Source organism: Callorhinchus milii, unplaced genomic scaffold (assembly GCF_018977255.1).
Source record: "Callorhinchus milii isolate IMCB2004 unplaced genomic scaffold, IMCB_Cmil_1.0 Scaffold27, whole genome shotgun sequence".
Taxonomy (NCBI): domain Eukaryota; kingdom Metazoa; phylum Chordata; class Chondrichthyes; order Chimaeriformes; family Callorhinchidae; genus Callorhinchus; species Callorhinchus milii.
The window spans coordinates 3,801,532-3,819,095 of record NW_024704768.1 but is presented as its reverse complement, the minus strand read 5'-3'; the positions used below and the strand labels follow the sequence as shown (position 1 = coordinate 3,819,095).

The window sequence follows — 17,564 nt, the reverse complement described above, 5'->3', positions numbered from 1 at the left end:
GGGGAAATTCCCACTTCATTTCTGATGCCGGAGGGAGAGAGCCTTTCACTGTCGGGGGTGGTGGGGGGGGGGGGGGAGCCATCCTTCGAATGAGATGTTAAACGGCGCTCCCATCCCTCCTGCATGGATGCCACAGTGAGGGAGCTGGTATGTTACAGACATGTTTTTGGCATGTTACAGGGAGGGCGCTGGTATGATACAGACGTGTTATCGGCATGTTGCAGGGAGGGCGCTGGTATGATACAGACGTGTTATAGGCATGTTGCAGTGAGGGCGCTGGTATGTTATAGGCATGTCACAGGAAGGGGGCTGGTATGATATAGGCATGTTACAGGGAGGGGGCTGGTATGTTGCAGACATGTTATAGGCATGTTGCGGGGAGGGAGCTGACATGTTATAGGCATGTTACAGGGAGGGGGCTGTTGTGTTACAGGGAGGGGGGCTGGCATGTTGCGGGGAGGGAGCTGACATGTTATAGGCATGTTACAGGGAGAGGGGGGGGGGCTGGTGTGACACAGACATGTTATAGCCGGGGAACAGCTGGCGGTGTTGCCGTTTGTGGGCGGGGCCAACGGCAGCCAATCAGGGAGCGCGTTGCGGGCGCTGAGCACCGAGCGCTGCTATTGGCCGGCGGCTGCGGGGCGGGAACTCGGCGGCAAGATGGCGGAGAGAAGCGCGGCGGCGGCGGCGGTCAGCAAACTGAAGGTAACCGGGCGCCGGGGGCGGCCTCGGCGGCCTCGCTTCACCCTCACAGCCGGGCTGGGACTCGGCTCCGGCCTCTCCCGGTCCCTTACTCCCCGGGGGGGGCTCTGTAACTCCAGGCCCCGGCTCCCACCCCCTCACCCCTCCCGGACCAGGCCCCGCAGCCACAGGCCTCTCGCCTCCAGCTCGGCCTCCCCCCCCCCCCCTCCCCATCCCCCGCCCCCCGGTCCCGCCCTCCCCCTCCTCCCTCTCCCGCAGTAACAGTAAATCCCCGCATTTCACACGGCGCCCGATCACGTCGTCGGGGCGTCTCAAAGCGCTTCGCGGGACACGCTGTCGAGTGTAGTGACTGTGTGTTTCGGGGGCGAAACGCGGCAGCCGATCGTGCGCCGCCCCCCCCCCCCCCCCCGCCCCAGCGACGTCCAAGTTCCCCCCCCACCCCCCCCCCCACTCCCACTCCCACCCCCCCTCCCCCCCACAAAGTTGAAGCGACCCGAATTATTATTGTTTCGAAGGGGATTATTACCCCCGGAAAGTGATCCCCCAATCGATGGACTGACAAGCGGGTTCCTACTGACCGCTGGGGACACAGGCGGGTGGGGGTGGGGGGGGGGGAGGAGTGGTGGGGGGTGGGGTCGCGTGGTGGGGGCAGTTAGGAAACTTGCCCACGGTTTCGCCCCGACCTGACCCGCCCACCCGCCCGGAATGGAAGTCGGGTCCTCTCGCCCGCGAGGTAAACAGCCACGGGGGTGGTGGGGGGTGTGGGGTGGGAGGGGGCGCATTCGGTGCCCGAGGAAAGGAGGCTCCGAGCGGCGCAGACTTGAGCTGCACGGAACGGGCAGAGCCCGAACGGCGCCCGTACTATGTTTTGGCTTCAGTTGGTCTCGGGACGGGGGGCGGAGGGGGAGGAAATCAGCCACAGTCTCTGCTGCTGGATCCTCCCTGTCCAGAGAATCGCCAGACGAAAGCAGACCAAGGTCCGTCCACCATCCTGGCAGTCGCTGCACATGTCGTGTTCCCAACTATATAGTGAGATGCTCTCTTGTCTTGTCTCCCCCCCACCCCCCCCCCCCCACCATCCCCTCCGCAGTGAAATTTGTTTGTGTGAATGTCGGAAACCTGGGATTCCCCGATATTCAGCCGCTGCTGAATGATACTAATTATAACGATAATAAAAGTAATAATAATCCTTGCATTTGATATAGCGCTTTTCACGTCGGGAGGACGTCCCAAAGCGCTTCACAGAACACACTGTAAAGTGAATTGACTGTATATTTGTGGGCGAACGCGGCGGCCAATTGCGCACAGCAATGTCCCACAAACAGTCGTAGATTGAAAATGACCAATTTATTATTGTTTTTGGAGGGATTATTGTTAGGCTCTGTGTGGAGTAAGGAAACTTGCCCGAGGTTCTTCTAGTTGATACAGCACCTTATCACGTTGTTGAGACGTCTCAAAGCGCTTCGCAGGATACGCTGCAAAGGGGATTGACTGTACTTTGTGGGTGAAACTATCCACTGACCCGCGATACTCAAAGTTTGGGCTCACACTCAACGATAAAACACCCAGAAGCATTTTTGAGACCTCTCGGTGATGTGATACATCGAGCGCGAGGGGTTGTTATACACAGTATAAAGCTGTGATTTCCTTGCATTTGATTCATTGCCTTATCACGTGGTTGAGACGTCTCAAAGCGCTTCTCAGATTATAGCGTGCAGCGTAGTGACTGTGTGTTTTGTGGGCGAAACCCAGCAGCCAGTTGCTGTCACCTCCCTCCGGCGGTGGTGTGGTGCATAGATACAAGTGACAGTAACATTCCCTGAGGTTGCTGAGCTCGCGGGTTACCCCCGCACCTGTGCAAGTCGCAGTTTACCAGACCAATGCGTCTGCCAGTCAGGGGGACAGAGTGGAAAGAACATAAGAATTGCTAAGCGAAAGACCGAGGTCCATCCAGTTCACCTTCCACCATCCTGGCAGTGCCGTGTCCCAAAACTATGTGCTGTATCCCGAGAAATTATTTCCAAACAAATCTATCTGGTTCGTTCTCGACAGAATCAACACTTTCTGCTTCCAAGGTCTGTCTGTCTCTCCCCAGGGAGCCTGTTCCATACACTTACTACTTGCTCACTGAAGTAGTAGTCCCGCAGATTTGTTCTGAGTTTACCCGCCTACAATCGCATGTCATTTCCTCTGGCTCTGCTGGCGCTATGCAAATGTAATTTGTTGTTGTTCAGTACGAGATGAAACAGAGTGGTTTATGAGGCACGGAGCCCTTTTGAATGAAGAGGCCAATTATCGCAGCAAAGTGTCTGTAGGATGTTGAGTACAGTATTATGTTGTGTGATTATAAAATTTCTTCTTCCCCTCTTGCTCTTATAGCTCACTGAACTGAGACAAGAATGTTCTTCACGGGGACTAGATACTAAAGGGAACAAGCAGGACCTGATTCTGAGACTACAGGCATACATGGAAGAACATGGTAAAACTGAACGCAGCAAATCTCGTGTCTTTCAACGCTGTATGTGGGAGCGGTGGTTTGAATTGTATGTTGGACAGTTGGTGCTCGCATAACTACAGTGGGTTACAATCTAGCCTCGTGGATGAGCTACTGCATTCAAGGAAGTTAAAAATCACGTGATTCTATATGAAAAGAAGGAAGTTCTTGCTCGTATCCTGGTCGGTGGGGGGTGTGCGTGTGTCATTGAGCTCCTCAAGCCCTTCATAATTACTAAATATTATAAAGTGATGTGCTTTAGTGTAGGAAAGCCAAAGTTTAACTCAGTTGCTCGCATTATGTGAGAGTCGAGGAGCTCAGTGTAAATCCAACCTTTGAGTTTAAGTAGGAATGTCGGTGGCTATAATAATAATCCTTGTATTTGATATCACGCCTATCACATCTTCAAGATGTCTCAAAGCGCTTCACAGAATACACCGTAAAGTGAATTGACTATAGTTTTGTGAGCGAAACGCGGCAGCCAATTGCACACAGCAGTGTCCAACAAACAGTCGTGGATCTTAAATGGACAGAAGTCCAACATGGATAATTGTCTCTCTTACAGCTGAGGAGGAGGTGAATGAAGAGGATGTTCTGGCTGAAGATACGGAGGTAAGGAATATCTTAATCTGACATTGGTTGCCAGAGCTCTTTTTAATCTATCTCTTCTCCCCGTCCAACCAAGCATATAGCAGGCCCTTCCCTCCCAGGCCTTTAGGAGAGCCATTCTGAGCAGCTTGAAGGGGCACTTGTCAGAGTTCCTCCTATCGTGAATAATCTGGGAGATGCACAACGGTACAATTTGCCTTTACACTGCGCCTTTTACATGGGGGAGGATGCTCAGGAACACCGCTCAATGCTGGCTGGTCCCCCAAGTTGTGGACGTACAAGCCAATGAACTAGTCATCAGCCAAAGGAAGGTTTTACCGCCTTATAAACACGCACGCACAGGTGGCACTTTTCCCAAATGGCAGCATTAGTATTTGCCGCACATCTTTGCTGTTTGCCTGAGAAGTTCATTGCGACTAACAGTCAGGTGCTACATAGAAGCGTAAAACATTGCAGCCCCGAAGGAGGCCATTCGTGCCTGTACCGGGTCTTTAGAAGAGCTGCCCACTCCCCATGTCCTTCCCCATATCCTTGCAAATTGTCTGCAGTGCGTTTCAGTGCCCTGGATCGGAGAGGGAGAGAGAGAGGGAGGCAGTGAGAATGTGCGTTATCAGATCTAGGTCCCGCATGCTAAGCTCATTCACTGTTTTCTGTACAGGAGGAGGAACAGAAGGTTGAACCAGAAGTTGAAGAGCAGAGTGTTGCTGTCAAAGAACCAGAAGAAGAGTAAATTCTCTCTCTTTCTCTCTCTCTCGCTTCTTTCTGTGTCTCTATCTATCTCTCTCGCTCGCTCTTTCTCTCTCTGCCTCTCTCTCTTTCTCCCTGCCCCGTCTGTGTCTAAGACAGTTGCTCTGACATTAACTGCCAGCCACCAAGCGCTGGTGCTCAGTTCGATGCTGGATCCGACATTGAATTACTCACCAGTCACTTGTCTGTTACCATCTCTGGAATTTCCATGTGTTGGTGGGATGTATGGAATTCTCGGCTTGGTTTGGAGACACTTAACCAACGGTGATGGGTTTCCGCGTGTGTCCTGACCTCCCCCGCCCCCCCCCCCCCCCCCCAAAAAAAATCACCGTTTGTTTTGAGCTGTATCTGCCATGTGGCTCACAAAAGCTGTCTGTGGCTCACAGTCATGTGTCTTTTCCCTGTTACTGGTGTGCGTGGGGGAGAGTGAGTGTATCACTGGCTGAGAGGGACTGCCATAGCACATTGCAACACAGAAGGAGGCCATTCGGCCTATCGTGCCTATGCCGGCTTTTTGGAAGAGCTGCCCCATCAGTCGGACTCCCCCGCCGTTTCCCCAAATCCTCACAGATTTTTCCTTTTCTCTTACCTGTCCATTTCCCTTTTGAAAGTTGTTGTTGAATCTGCTCCCACCAGCCTTTCCGGCAGTGCATTCGTTCCCGACTAACAACTGGAGCAATTGCCCGACTGAACTGGGACCTGATTCGTGGATCTCGAAGCATTCTGAGCTCCTTCAGACTATAACACTTTTTTATGAACAACACTGATAATAATAATCCCTTCAAAAAATAATAATGATTTGATCACTCAATCCACGACTGTTGGCGGGACACTGCTGTGTGCAATTGGCTGCCACGTTTTGCCCATAAAATATACAGTCAGTCCACCTTACAGTGTGTCTTGTGGAGGGCTTTGAGACGTCTCAAGACGTGAGAAGACTCTGCATCAAATGCAAGGATTATTATTATTACGAAAGCTTTTATACGCCCCCACCCCCCCGCCCGCCCACCCCTTGTGTGCAGCTGCTGTTCCAGCTGTTGACCACTAAGTGGCAGCATGTGCCTTGACCATCAGCTGTTTCCATTTGGATTCCAAACCTGACGTTTCTCTCTTTCAGAGTGAAGAAAGTGGTCAAAATAGAAGCACCGATGACCGAGACAGAGGTGGGTACAGAAAGCGTGCACGAAAGCATGCTTCACCTGCACCCAACACTGGGCTTAGTGCTGGGCTCTTGCCAGCCAGTACTCTGATAAGTCCAGAATGCTGAACGTGAGCAGGGCTAAGCTGATCAGCTCAGATGTTGAGGAGGTGAATGCCAATGTTCAGAAGTGACAAAGTGCAAAGTGCAGCAGGGAAACAGCTGGAAGCTGTACGGTTTAGATCGAGTGTCAGCGGTGACAAAGGGGAGGGAAGCGTGTCCTGATAACAGATCGTTTTATCGGGTTTCATTATCTCGTGAGAAAAAGGGGAAAGCTGGACTGTCTGCCTGCCAAACTGTGTAAACTCTGGAACACTCTTCCCTCAATCCCTCCGCCTTCTACCCTCCTGTTAGTCGTCGCACGCAACAATAATAGAGATGTTTGGTAGCCATTAATTCTGTCTGGATTAGTCGACAACAGAGTGGAAAGCTTTGGGGAACCTTAGATGCAGAGTTGCTATGGCACGATAGTTTAAACAAACAAACAAGTTGATTTTAACAAGGAAGCTCTTAATTCTGTACAGCCATCTTGTCCTGACGCCCCTCTCGCACTCCCGAGCCTCCCAGCTTTATACCAGAACTAGTGCTATACAAATATAAGTTGTTGTTGTCGTGCTTAATTATTACTTAGGGCTTTTGCCCAAGTATCAAGCCTGATTGAAGTCCTGCCCGTGTTAGTTCCCTTTACATGTAGGTTGATCACCAATAACCATAAAATGCATTGGCCGACCTTCAGCCACGAAAACTACACTTCCTCTATGTTGTGTCTTTTCTCCCTCTCTCGTGTTTAGAGACTAAAGAAACGAGCGGAGAGGTTCAACGTGCCGGGGACGGCAGAGAGCAAAAAAGCTGCTCGCGCTGCACGGTGAGTGATGGTAAAAAAAATAATAATAAGCCTGGCAGTTTGATTCGGCGCCTGATCCCGTCGCCGTGACGTCTCAAAGCGCTTCACGCTGTACGCTGTAAAGTGGATCGACTGTGCGTTTTGTGGGTGAAAACGCGGCAGCCAATTGCGCACAGCAGCGTCCCCACAAACAGCCGTGGAGCGAGTGACCAAATTTATTTGGGGGTGGGGGTTGTCGAGGAACGCATAAAACCAGAGACCTCGGTAACGCACCTTTCGTGCCCCACTGGGTGCTGCGCGAGGCAAATAGGCTCAAATCACTTGTTACAAATATCACTTGTCTTGAGGTCCGTTGAACCTTCCGGCTTGTGGCCGGTTGAAGTTTATTGTGTGGGCAGCAATTTTAATTCTGGCCTTGATGTTCTTGAATGATAGTGTTTGTGAGCTGCTCTGCGCTGACTGACTTCCAGACAGCATCTAGCCCTTTAACACATCTTTTTATTCCCAACAGGTTTGGCTTGCCTGTGGTTGAAACAAAAGGTAAGGGCAACATATCAGTAGCCGTGTGTTTGACCGAACAATGCTGTGCTGTAGATTTAAAGCTAGTGAACTGGGTCCTGCAAGACCCAATACTACAGAAGATTTGAGACTGTCCGATTCCAGGCTCTTCAAGTGCTCATTTGTGCTGTACGCTTGAATGTAGGTGGTAACATAGGCAGCAGTCTCCACCACTTAATGGGTTGGCAATGAAGCTACCTTTGGTTGTGTGGCAGCACCTTTTGTGTGGGGTGTGGGGGGGTGGTATTGGGGGTCAGGTTGGTGTCCCAGGCTTTGCCAAAGAGTCGACAAACCCAACTGAAAACTCCATGCAGCCCACCTACATGTGGAAGTCCCAGAGATGGATTGTTGACATGGAATGCACACACTCTCTCTCTCTCTCTCTCTCTCTCTCGCTCTCTTCCCCCTGGAGGGACGCCCCCTGCTTACCTAATTCCGGAAAGTATTAGGCGCAGGTGGGCAAGAGCCCAGGCTTGGGGGGAGCCCAGAGTGTGTGTTGGGGGTAACGGCTGGAGTCTAACCAGCTACCACCACACATAGCTTGCCATTGAGAGCGCTGTGTGGCCAAGCTTTCCCGCTGCTTGATCCAGCTAGAACCACCCTACCCGTTGGGGCTTTGGTTTGCTGGGTTAACAGGAGCCGAGTGGGAGTGAGTGGGAGGATTCCCTGAAGCCGACAATGCCCTGAGTGAAGGGAATCTGTACAAATAGACACAGGTTGTTGTTGAAAGTAATTACATTCTCTTTATTTCAGGCATTTCTGGAAATATCAAAGCTCCAGTAAGTTTCTTTTTCAAATTGAAACCATCGGTTCTGTCTGTGCACCGTGTGGGTGATTTGCCTGCCTGGCCGTCTCAATAACGACAACAACTTGCAGTTATATAAGCGCCCAAGGTAGCACCTCAGAGCGCTCGACAGTGGCGGAGCACAATCCTGAGCTGAGGGGAGGTGACCGTAGGCACGGTCTTCAGGCCTGATCTGAAGATGGGGAAGGAAGGGGCAAGGCGGAGGGATAGAGGGAGAGCGGTCCAGAGTTTTGGGGTGTGGGGGCTGAAAGCGCGCCCAGCAATGGTGGAACGTTCAAAAGTGCAGGGAAAGTCCAGACTTCCAAAACTTCCAGGCATTTGAAAGCGACGATTTGGTGAATTAAAACACACAGTCGCTACACTTTACAGTACCTCCTGTGTAGCGCTTTGAGACGTCTCAGCGACGTGTGTCAAAGCCCTGGATCAAATGTAAGGATTATAATTATTATTATTAATTACTGTTAAGGAAAGAGCCGAATCGCCAGCATGTAAAATGTTGTTTATTTCGAGCTCCACTGAATCCTTCAGCGTGTGGCTGGTTGAAGTCTATTGCGTGTGCAGCAATGAGTAGACATGACGCAGGAGGATGTCAGAGTGACTTGACTGATGGTGGAGCTCTTGACTCTAATCCCATTCTCTGCTCTCTCTCTCTCCTTCATGACTGTGCAGGTCCTGGAGAGACCTGGCAGTAAGTAGAAACCCGGTTGTTAGTCGATTGGCGGATCGCTTTCCGGGGGTAATAATCCCTTCAAAAAATAATAATAATAGTTTGGTCACTCAACCCACGACTGTTTGTGGGACGCTGCTGTGCGCAATTGGCTGCCGCGTTTCGCCCACAATTGTAAAATAAGGTCCACATGAACTTTCTGTGAAGCGCTTTGAGGGGTCTCAACGATGTGATGAGACGCTATATCAAACGTAAGGATTATTAGTGCTACTGTTATTGTTGTTATTAGTCAGCCGCCTCCCCTGATAGTTTTCCCTCTGGTTGTCAGATCAGCGTTGAAAAATTGAAAGAGCGAGCGGAGCGGTTTGGCATGAACGTTTCCTCGATCTCAAAAAAGGTAAGTGACTGCACCACGTCCGGTTGCAGTGTTTACGTCGCAGCGTTTTGCAGTAACCGTTGTCCCTGCGACTCGCTTTGAGAACTGTCTGGTTCGTCCCTTGGCCCCGTCTTCCCCCCACTCCCCTTTTTTGTACGTTTGCCTTTCCAATTCCCGTTTCGATTCAGAACAAATCTGCGAAAGCACTGCTTCAGTGAGCGAGTAGCAATTGTACGGGACAGGCTCCCTAGGGAGACGGTCAGGCGGGCGGAGCAGAAAGTGCCGATAATTTCAAAAGCAAATGAGAGAGATTTCTGTTAGGAAATAATATCCGGGGGATACGGTCTATAGTTTTGGGGGGCACGACTTGTCAAGCGACTGGCAGGACGGTGGAAGGTGAATTGGGTAGACCCTGGTCTTTCGTCCGGCAATTTCTTAACGTTCTCATCGGGGGATTTTCCTTAACGCAGCACTTTTTTTGGGGGGGGGGGTCAGCCTTTTCTGCGTCCCGATTAAAGACCACTGTGTGATTGATAACCAAACCGGTTCACTTCAGGTCTCTCTGCAAGTGAAGAGCGCGGTTGCCATTGTAGTCGGATAACCGCTGGTCTGTTCCTTGTCTTGACGCTCAACCACTTAACAAGAATCCACTCCACTTAGCTTGTGATCAGTACAGAAAGCATTATTGTAAGTGCGGGGGGGGGGGTGGGAGTGGAGAGAGAGAGAGAGAGTGGGTGGGGGGTGGGGGTGAGCGATGCACTTGGCACAGCAAGCACTTGCAGGAAATGCGTGCATGGGGGGGGCGTGTTATAATGGCCTCCGTGAGGGGGGTAAATGTTTTGACTGTGTAACAAGGAGAGAAAATTTAATTATCACAGCGGGGCGCTCGAGATGTTTTTTGTCCGCAATTAGGCGTGGGTTTCTTCCAGCCGTGCTGCAAAATAATGACCCTCTTGCGTAACAAGGCCGAGGCAACAATACGCCTCTGTTGCTTAATACCCAGTTCGCGTTTCCTTCGGGCGCCCGCGGAACTCGCCGGGCGGCACCCCGTGGCGCTTCTCGGCGCGGGTGTTGGCGAGGCGTGAACTGCCGTTATCCGGGGCTCTTCTCCACGGGCTCCGTCCGTCTGGGGTTTCTGCTGCTGCCAGGAGAGCGCAGACAAGTTTGCTTTGTGTTTTGTGTTCGAAGGGCCGCTTTGGGTGAGCCTCCGCTGGCTCACAATGTGCTCTTTCTAAACACCCCCCCCCCCCCCCACCGCTCCTCCTCTCCCTCCCTCCCTCCCTCCTCGAGCAACCCCTTGTGGAGCTCTCAATCAAGCCACGCTGGATGCTGTAATGAGTGTTGACAGCGGGGAGAATGCTGTTGGCAGCTATGAAAATCGTAGCACAGTGAAGTTGTCATTGCCCCCCGGCCCCTGGCTGTGAGACTGGCTCATGATTGATGTGTAAACCCTCAGCTCTTTGTGTGTCCAGCACCAGGCCGGCCTGAGCTCACACTCCCACCACAGGGTGTTGGCGGGACAATGGAGATACGGGGAGGAAATCGGGAGAAACAGAACAGGCTTGACAGCCCGAATAATAATAATAATCCTAATAATAATCCTCGCATTCGATACAGCGCCTTCCTCGTCGCGTCTTCGAGACGTCTCGAAGCGCTTCACGGGATACGCCGCAATGTGAATCGACTGTACAGTTTGTGGGCGAAACGCGGCAGCCGATTGCGCCCAGCGACGTCCCCACGAACAGCCGTGGTTTGAGCGACCGAATTATTATTTGGGGGCGGGGGGGGTTGGGGGAGATTATTCCCCCCCGGAAAGCGATCCGCCCATTGACTTACTGCTAGGTAAACAGAGGTGTGTGAGTGTGTGTGGAGTAAGGAAAGGTTTCGCCCTGCCGGGAATCGAACCCGGGTCTCTCGCTTGCCAGGCGAGCGCTCTAACCACTGAGCTGCAGGAAACGGACGGCGATCGAGGTTTTATATACACATAATCGAGAAAACCAATTGAAAATAAAAACTGCTGAGACTAGCACACATAAAGCCACGCGACTTGTAGGTCTGTACATTGGGAGGAGGCTTTGAGGTCTCTTGTCTTTCACAGAAAGGTTTTGCTCTCCTCGTCTAATTTAGACCCAGCTTGAGCGAGCGGGTAAGTGAGGACAGACACTTGCTCACAGCCTCTTCACGCCCCCACCGTCCAGCTGACTCTGCATGTTTGGCAAACTGCTTTTGGGTTCCAGGGATGGATTATGCTCTCTCCTCTTTCTCTCTCTCTCTCTCTCTCTGCTCTACCCTCTCTTTCTCCTTCTCTCTGTCACACTCCTCTCTCTCTCTCTCTCCCACCCCTCACCCCCCGTCCCCTCTCTCTCTCTCTCTTCCCTCCCCCAAGTAGGATTGAGTGAATTATATTATATTTTTCTGAAGGGGTGATTACCCCCAGAAAGTGATCCACCGGACAACTACCAACCAGGCTCCTACTTACTGCTAGGTAAACAGAGACGTGCGTGAGGAGTAAAGAAACTTGCCTAAGGTTTCACCCTGCCCGCGAATCAAACCCGGGTCCTCCCGTTTGTAAGGCGAGCGCTCTAACTACTATACTACAGGACTCCACAACTTTCCAGCTGAGGCTTGTTAGACTGTCCCCTGTTGTAGAGGAGGCTTCACCGTTGTAATCACAGCTCCACGGTCCGCAAAGCTGTGCTTATGTTCCACAACAGGACCTGGAGTTCCCTGCGAAACGCCGGTTTGAAGCAGAATCCCTAATAGCTGTTAAAATGGAAGCAGAATACAATACTTGGAATCACTTACACTAATGTAAAGGGAACATTTCTAACGGGGGGCAGGGGAGAGGAGTTAGGCGTGATAAGGCGCTACATCAAATGCTAGGATTATTATTATCGTTACTAATCGTGGAATTATACAGCACAGAAGGAGGCCATTCGGCCCATCGTGTCTGTGCTGGCTCTTTGCAAAGAGCTATCCAATTCAATCCCACTCCCCCGCGCTCTCCCCGTAGCCCTGCAAACTTGTCCTCCCCAAATAATTATCTAAACTGATCCTGCTTTCAGAGAGCCAACAGAATGATCTGGATTCCCTCTCTCTCTCTCTCTCTCTTTAAAAAAACGGCTGACATTAATATGCTGGCGTTACAAATATACAGAAAACTCTGCAAGTGCTTTAGTTTGTGAGTGCATCTCGAACTTGAATTTAGTTTCTGCCTTTTCGGTGGGACGTCTAAGCTCTCCGGGACTCTACCCGGCGTGAAGGACGCTATACTGATGTCATTTGTCGTCGTTTGCTGGTTTAACTTAACCTTGCCTTGGTGGAGTCCTGTAGCTCAGTGGTTAGAGCACTCGCTTTGCAAGTGAGAGACCTGAGTTCAATTCCAGGCAGAGGGCCAAACCTTGGGCAAGTTTCCTTACTCCACACAGAGCCTAATAATATTCCCTCCAAAACCAAAAACAATAATAAATTGGTCATTTTCAATCCACGACTGTTTGTGGGACATTGCTGTGCGCAATCGGCCGCCGCGTTCGCCCACAAATATACAGTCAATTCACTTTACAGTATGTTCTGTGAAGCGCTTTGGGACGTCCTCCCGACGTGAAAAGCGCTATATCAAATGCAAGGATTATTATTATTATTATTGTCTAGGTAGGACTTTGCTCCGATCGCTCAGTGCTAGTTAGTTGAAGTGGCTGACCGTAGCTGCCTGTGTTTTTTTCTCTCTCTCTCTCTCTCTCTCTCTCTCTCTCTCTTAAATCGCGGGCGTGAATGGGAATATTATGCAGTCCCCGACTCCTGATAAATAGCTGGCATTCAGACCGCAAATCGGGAGAGTGGATCGAACCACAAAAGGGAGAACCATCTCTTTATCTCGTGCCCTACCTCCCCTATTGTGTGTGTGTTTTACATTGAAAGGCTCCTTCGGAGTATATTCTGTCCCAAGACACTCCATTCTAATCCAGCCAGTTAACCTGTGCCATTGTGAGCTGACACCCGCTTGTTACTCTTTCAGCGACGAATCGATTGTCCACATAAAAGCCCCTTGTTCGCCTTTCAGCCGGCCACATAACCCAACGAGCTCCTGAGCCCAGAGTGACAGGGCAGCACATCGCTGAATGCCAGCAGATTGCTCGACTCGATACACACAAACATTCACCACTCGCTTATTCACGTATCTCTCTGCACACATGAGGGACGTCATTTGCAAAACAACAAGAAGGGAGTTGGGGAGGTCAGGGGAATCTCCAGAGGTCTCTCTCTCTCCCCCCCCGCCCCCCTTTTCTCTCTCACTCTCTCCCTCCCTCTCTTTTCCTTCCCCCTCTCGATTTCTCCTTGGCAAAGACTCAACGGATCCACATTTCCCGAATAAACCTTTCGGGATTGTTTAAGGACTCTCTCGCGGGCGGCTGAACGGTGAGAGTTGATCCAACCTCCGAGGTAGCCAGTCCCCTGTTTTTGTCTTGTTTTTGGTTTGCTGCTGGTTCCGCTTGTTAGGCCAAGCGCTCTCTGTCGAGCCCGTTATTCCCAATAATCCTTCCCCCTTGATTGCGAGCCTCCGTATCGTCGCAACGTCCCAAAAGTACTTAGCGGGTGAATTGACAAGTGGAGTTGCCTGTTACTGGTAGGCAAATGGGGACATCGTTTTGCGTCCATCAAACGGGCAGGAATGATCAATCGGGGCGGTGGGGTGGGTGTTGGGGGGGCCGGTTGGCTGGGGAGGAGCCTTGTTGAATAGACGTTTGTGGAAGTAATAATAATAATAATAATCCTGGCATTTGATACAGCGCCTTATCACGTCTTCGAGACGCCTCAAAACGCTTCACAGGATACCTGTGAAAATGAATTGACTGTGCACTTTGTGGGCGCAACGTAATTCTTAAGTATTTTATTGTTCCGGAGAACTTAACTGGACTGATTTCTCTTGGGGAACAAATGCCCTGCTTCACCTCCCTTCCTTCTGTCTCCCGTTTTGTTTGCGTCAGTGAGGGTTGAACTTGCTCGCCATCGAGCCCATGACATTTGCACTCTTCCTGTGAATGGCTCTCCAGTCTTCGGAGGTGTTGTGCGTTCTCATGAGTATTCAGGGATTGTGTGGCTAAACCCACCCCCCCCCCCCCTCCCTTTTAATTCCCAGAGCAACTTTGGTTCAGCCTGAACTTTGCCACTTCATTACAGTCGCTGCGTTTGAGCCAGGCTTTTAAGGACCTGTCATCACTGGAATGATGGATTGCTACTCTCTTAATGTTCGAGCTCACTCTGACTAGAGGCAAAATCATAAACAACATCCCCCCCCCACCACTTACTGCTTCTGGTTAAGGGACATACCTAGAAAGGGTAAAGGGACTACATTTTCCAAAGGAATTTGAATGTTTGTCTGTTTACTATTTTACAATCAGTGTTCCATGTTGTGCATAACAATAATTCTTCCGTCTGAAACAGCGCCTGATCGCGTCGTTGAGACACCTGAAAAAGCGCTTCACGCGATGCACTGTTACGCCGAGTGGACCGTGTGTTTTGCGGGCGAAACGCGGCAGCCGGTTGCGCGCGGTTTAGCTCCGTGCGATGCGCGGCCCTGGCTCAAGATCGTTCCCCGGGATCCGTTCTTATTAATTTTACGCAGGGGGGAAATTTCATTCGGCGCTGGAATAGCAGCAGTGGATGTCTCTTCGTGTCTGTGTCTCCCCGGGTCAGACCAGGCTTGACAAGGGGATTAACAGTGCCATTACAGCGGGTTTAACCACAAAATCGGGTTTAATTTGGCAGAGACTTTGAGCTTGACAGGCTCCTGTTGTGATGCGAGCCTGGCATTCGTTCCCACAGGATCCCAACTCCCATCCCCTCAGCCTGCTAACAGTCTAGAGACCTCTGGTTACTGGTTTGCCCTGTGTGAAGGGTGCTATATAAATGCAGGTTGTTGTTGTTGTACCTGAACTGAGCCCATAAGGTGAACCCCCCCCACACCCTCCGTGGCCCCCATTCCAACATTGGCGTCCGTGCTTTCAGCCACTAAGCTCTGGAACTCTCTCCGTCTATCCCTCCGCTTTGCCCTCTCCTTCCCCATCTTGGGACCTTCCTATTCGACCTACAGAGCCTGCGGTCCCCACCCCCCTCCACCCCCCCTCCGCCACTGGCAAGCGTTCTGGGGGCACTGTGTAAACGCAACTTGTAACGGTTCCCGCTGACCGACTGACCGACACCAGTGGTTGTTTTGTGTTTTGTTGCAGAACGAGGAGAACGAGAAGATGAAGAAGAGGAAGGAGCGGTTTGGGATCGTGACCAGTTCGGCGGGGGCGGGTGGGGGAGAGGATACGGAGGTAAGCAGTCAAGTGCCTCTCACATCCCCTACTCACACGCGTGTATGTGTGTGAGAGAGAGAGCAGGGCTGTAACAACACATGACAGTTACACGGAGCCTTTCACGTCGGGAGGACGTCCTGAGGCGCTGGAAACTCAAGGAGTTGGTGGAGGACAGGGTGGGTGGGGGTAGGAGGGTATCCGAAGGCGCGGTCGAAGAGGAGGGTCTTGAGCCGGGCCTTGATCGAGGTGAGGGAGGGAGCGAGGCGGAGGAGGGACTGTGGGATGGAGTTCCAAAGATCCCAAAAAAGGAGAATTTTTGTGTGGGGGGACGGAGTGGGGAGGGATTATTGCCCTCGGAAAGCGATCCGCCAATCGACCAACAGCCGGGTAGCTACTTACTGCCGGGTAAGCCCCTGCTCTGAGGCGATCAGTGAGGCGGGGGTGGGGGGGCTGTGGGGTCTTCTGTTTGTTCTCTGGGCGGCTGTATGTTTATTAGCCGGTGGGGGGGGCATTGGAAAATGAAGACTTGGAACGAGCTGAGATCTGTTTGACATTCCATCTGCAGTGAGTAGCTGCGGGGCTGGGAACGGAGAGGTGTTTTGGGGGGTTTTATGGTTTCTTCGAGCCATTAGCAGATTTTTGACACGTCCTGGGGCACTCTCTGTATCTGGGAGGCGTTTGATTGCGACTCCGCAGTTGGAACGTCGCCGCCGGCTGAGAATTTAGAAGTTTCTTAACACTTCCCAAGCCCCTCGCTGTGAACTGCTTTGCGGTGTTTTGACGTGGCGTGAGGGAGAAGGGAGGGATAGGACAAGGCGGCGGTGGGGTGGGGGGGACTCGTTTGGTGAGTCACGGATCCCGTAGCGTTGTGGTTAGAGCCCTCGCGAGCGAGAGGACCCGGGTTCGATTCCTGGGAGGGTCAGGTCAAGTTTCCTTACTCCACACACACACACACACACACACAAGCGGTAAGTAGGAACCCGGTTGTTAGTCTGTTGGCGGATGGCTTTGCGGGGGGGGAATAACCCCACTCCTCCGTAATAAATAAATTACAGTCACTACACTTCACAGTACATGCCGTGAAGCACTTTGAGACGTCTTAACAACGTGATAAGGCGCCGCGTACCAAATGCAAAGCTTATTATATTATTGTAAACACGGGCGTGGACTGTTTGGGGCTGAATGGCCTGTTCGCCCTCCGCACATATCGCTGTGCAACTATATCTCGGACCCCCGGCAAACATTCTCGTACTTTATTTATTAATTAGAAACTGCGCTGTCGGAAGATATTGCCCCGAAAACTGGGTGAACGTTAGTTAATCCAGTTTCGTTTTTCTTGTCTTTCAGGCCAAGAAGAGAAAAAGAGCAGAACGTTTTGGGATTGTCTGACACTCCTAATTATTCCCGACAATTCCTGTTGATTTCTTACCCCCCCCCCCCCCACCCCCCACCCCCAAAGAATACGGTAAACTCCTGAAAACTCGACCCCTGGTTTAACTTGTCATGACCACTCGAGCCATCGTGCTGTCAGTACGTACCCAGGCCCACATTTATTTACTGTGTGTATTTATACATGTTGCCCAACCAGTCACTTGAGACCTTTTTCCTCTCGGAGTGACCTCGCGAGTTATACGGAGTTCATCGTCGTGTTGTTTTTTTTTTTTGTTTTTTTTGTTTTAATTTTCCAAATCTGTATCCGCGTTAGTTTATTTTCTAGGATACTTTTTAAATGATTTCTGTTTTACTTGCTGTGCGTCGGTTTGAGGTACTTGGTGTGTTGGGAAGTTCAGCCGCAAAACGAGGCGACTTATTTAATTGCAAATGATTAGGAGTGATTTTGAGTCAAATCGGTGGACTCTTATTGCAGGAATTTGTTGAGTGATTGAGAGAGGGTTGTCAACAAAATCCTGTTACCCCCCAAACCCCCCCCCTACCACCACCATGTGTTTCTTTTGTGTCCCCCCCCCCCCCCCCCACACACACACACACACACACAGTACACTGACCAACAACTGAAAAGTGTGGAAGAATGATGAGAATTGTATTTAGAAGTTACTTCATTGTGTTCAGTGCAAATGCTTAACTATGTTTAGACGTCCAGAGGATAGATGGGGGGAGTGTGTGTGTGAGAGAGAGAGAGAGAGTGAATGTGTGAGTGTGAGAGTGAATGTGTGAGTGTGAGAGAGTGAGTGTCTGTGTGTGTGTGTGAGAGAGAGAGAGAGAGTGAATGTGTGAGAGTGAATGTATGAGTGTGAGAGAGTGAGT

At 51.2% G+C, this 17,564-nt stretch overlaps 1 protein-coding gene and 1 non-coding gene across 2 annotated transcripts; one reads left to right on the top strand and one right to left on the bottom strand.

Annotated features, from left to right (window-relative positions):
* Positions 1–638: 638 nt before the first annotated feature.
* On the top strand, positions 639–17,043 carry LOC103190762 (SAP domain containing ribonucleoprotein). The gene is made up of 12 exons (XM_042344360.1): positions 639–705; positions 3,082–3,181; positions 3,762–3,808; positions 4,464–4,531; positions 5,670–5,715; positions 6,542–6,615; positions 7,106–7,134; positions 7,906–7,931; positions 8,953–9,021; positions 15,228–15,317; positions 16,647–16,705; positions 16,739–17,043. The coding sequence occupies exons 1-11, from the start codon at positions 661–663 to the stop codon at positions 16,686–16,688; spliced, it is 636 nt and encodes a 211-aa protein (XP_042200294.1). The 5' UTR covers positions 639–660; the 3' UTR covers positions 16,689–16,705; positions 16,739–17,043.
* trnaa-ggc lies at positions 10,885–10,965 on the bottom strand. Its single transcript has one exon. It is a non-coding gene; the product is annotated as a tRNA-Ala (tRNA).
* Positions 17,044–17,564: the final 521 nt, after the last annotated feature.

Excerpts from the sequence above, each read along its gene's own strand:
- LOC103190762 (XM_042344360.1), top strand. The coding sequence starts at position 661 with ATGGCGGAGAGAAGCGCGGCGGCGGCGGCGGTCAGCAAACTGAAG. Across the intron at positions 5,716-6,541 it reads CACCGATGACCGAGACAGAG|AGACTAAAGAAACGAGCGGA; the intron begins GTGGGTACAGAA and ends TCTCGTGTTTAG. Across the intron at positions 7,932-8,952 it reads CTGGAAATATCAAAGCTCCA|ATCAGCGTTGAAAAATTGAA; the intron begins GTAAGTTTCTTT and ends TCTGGTTGTCAG.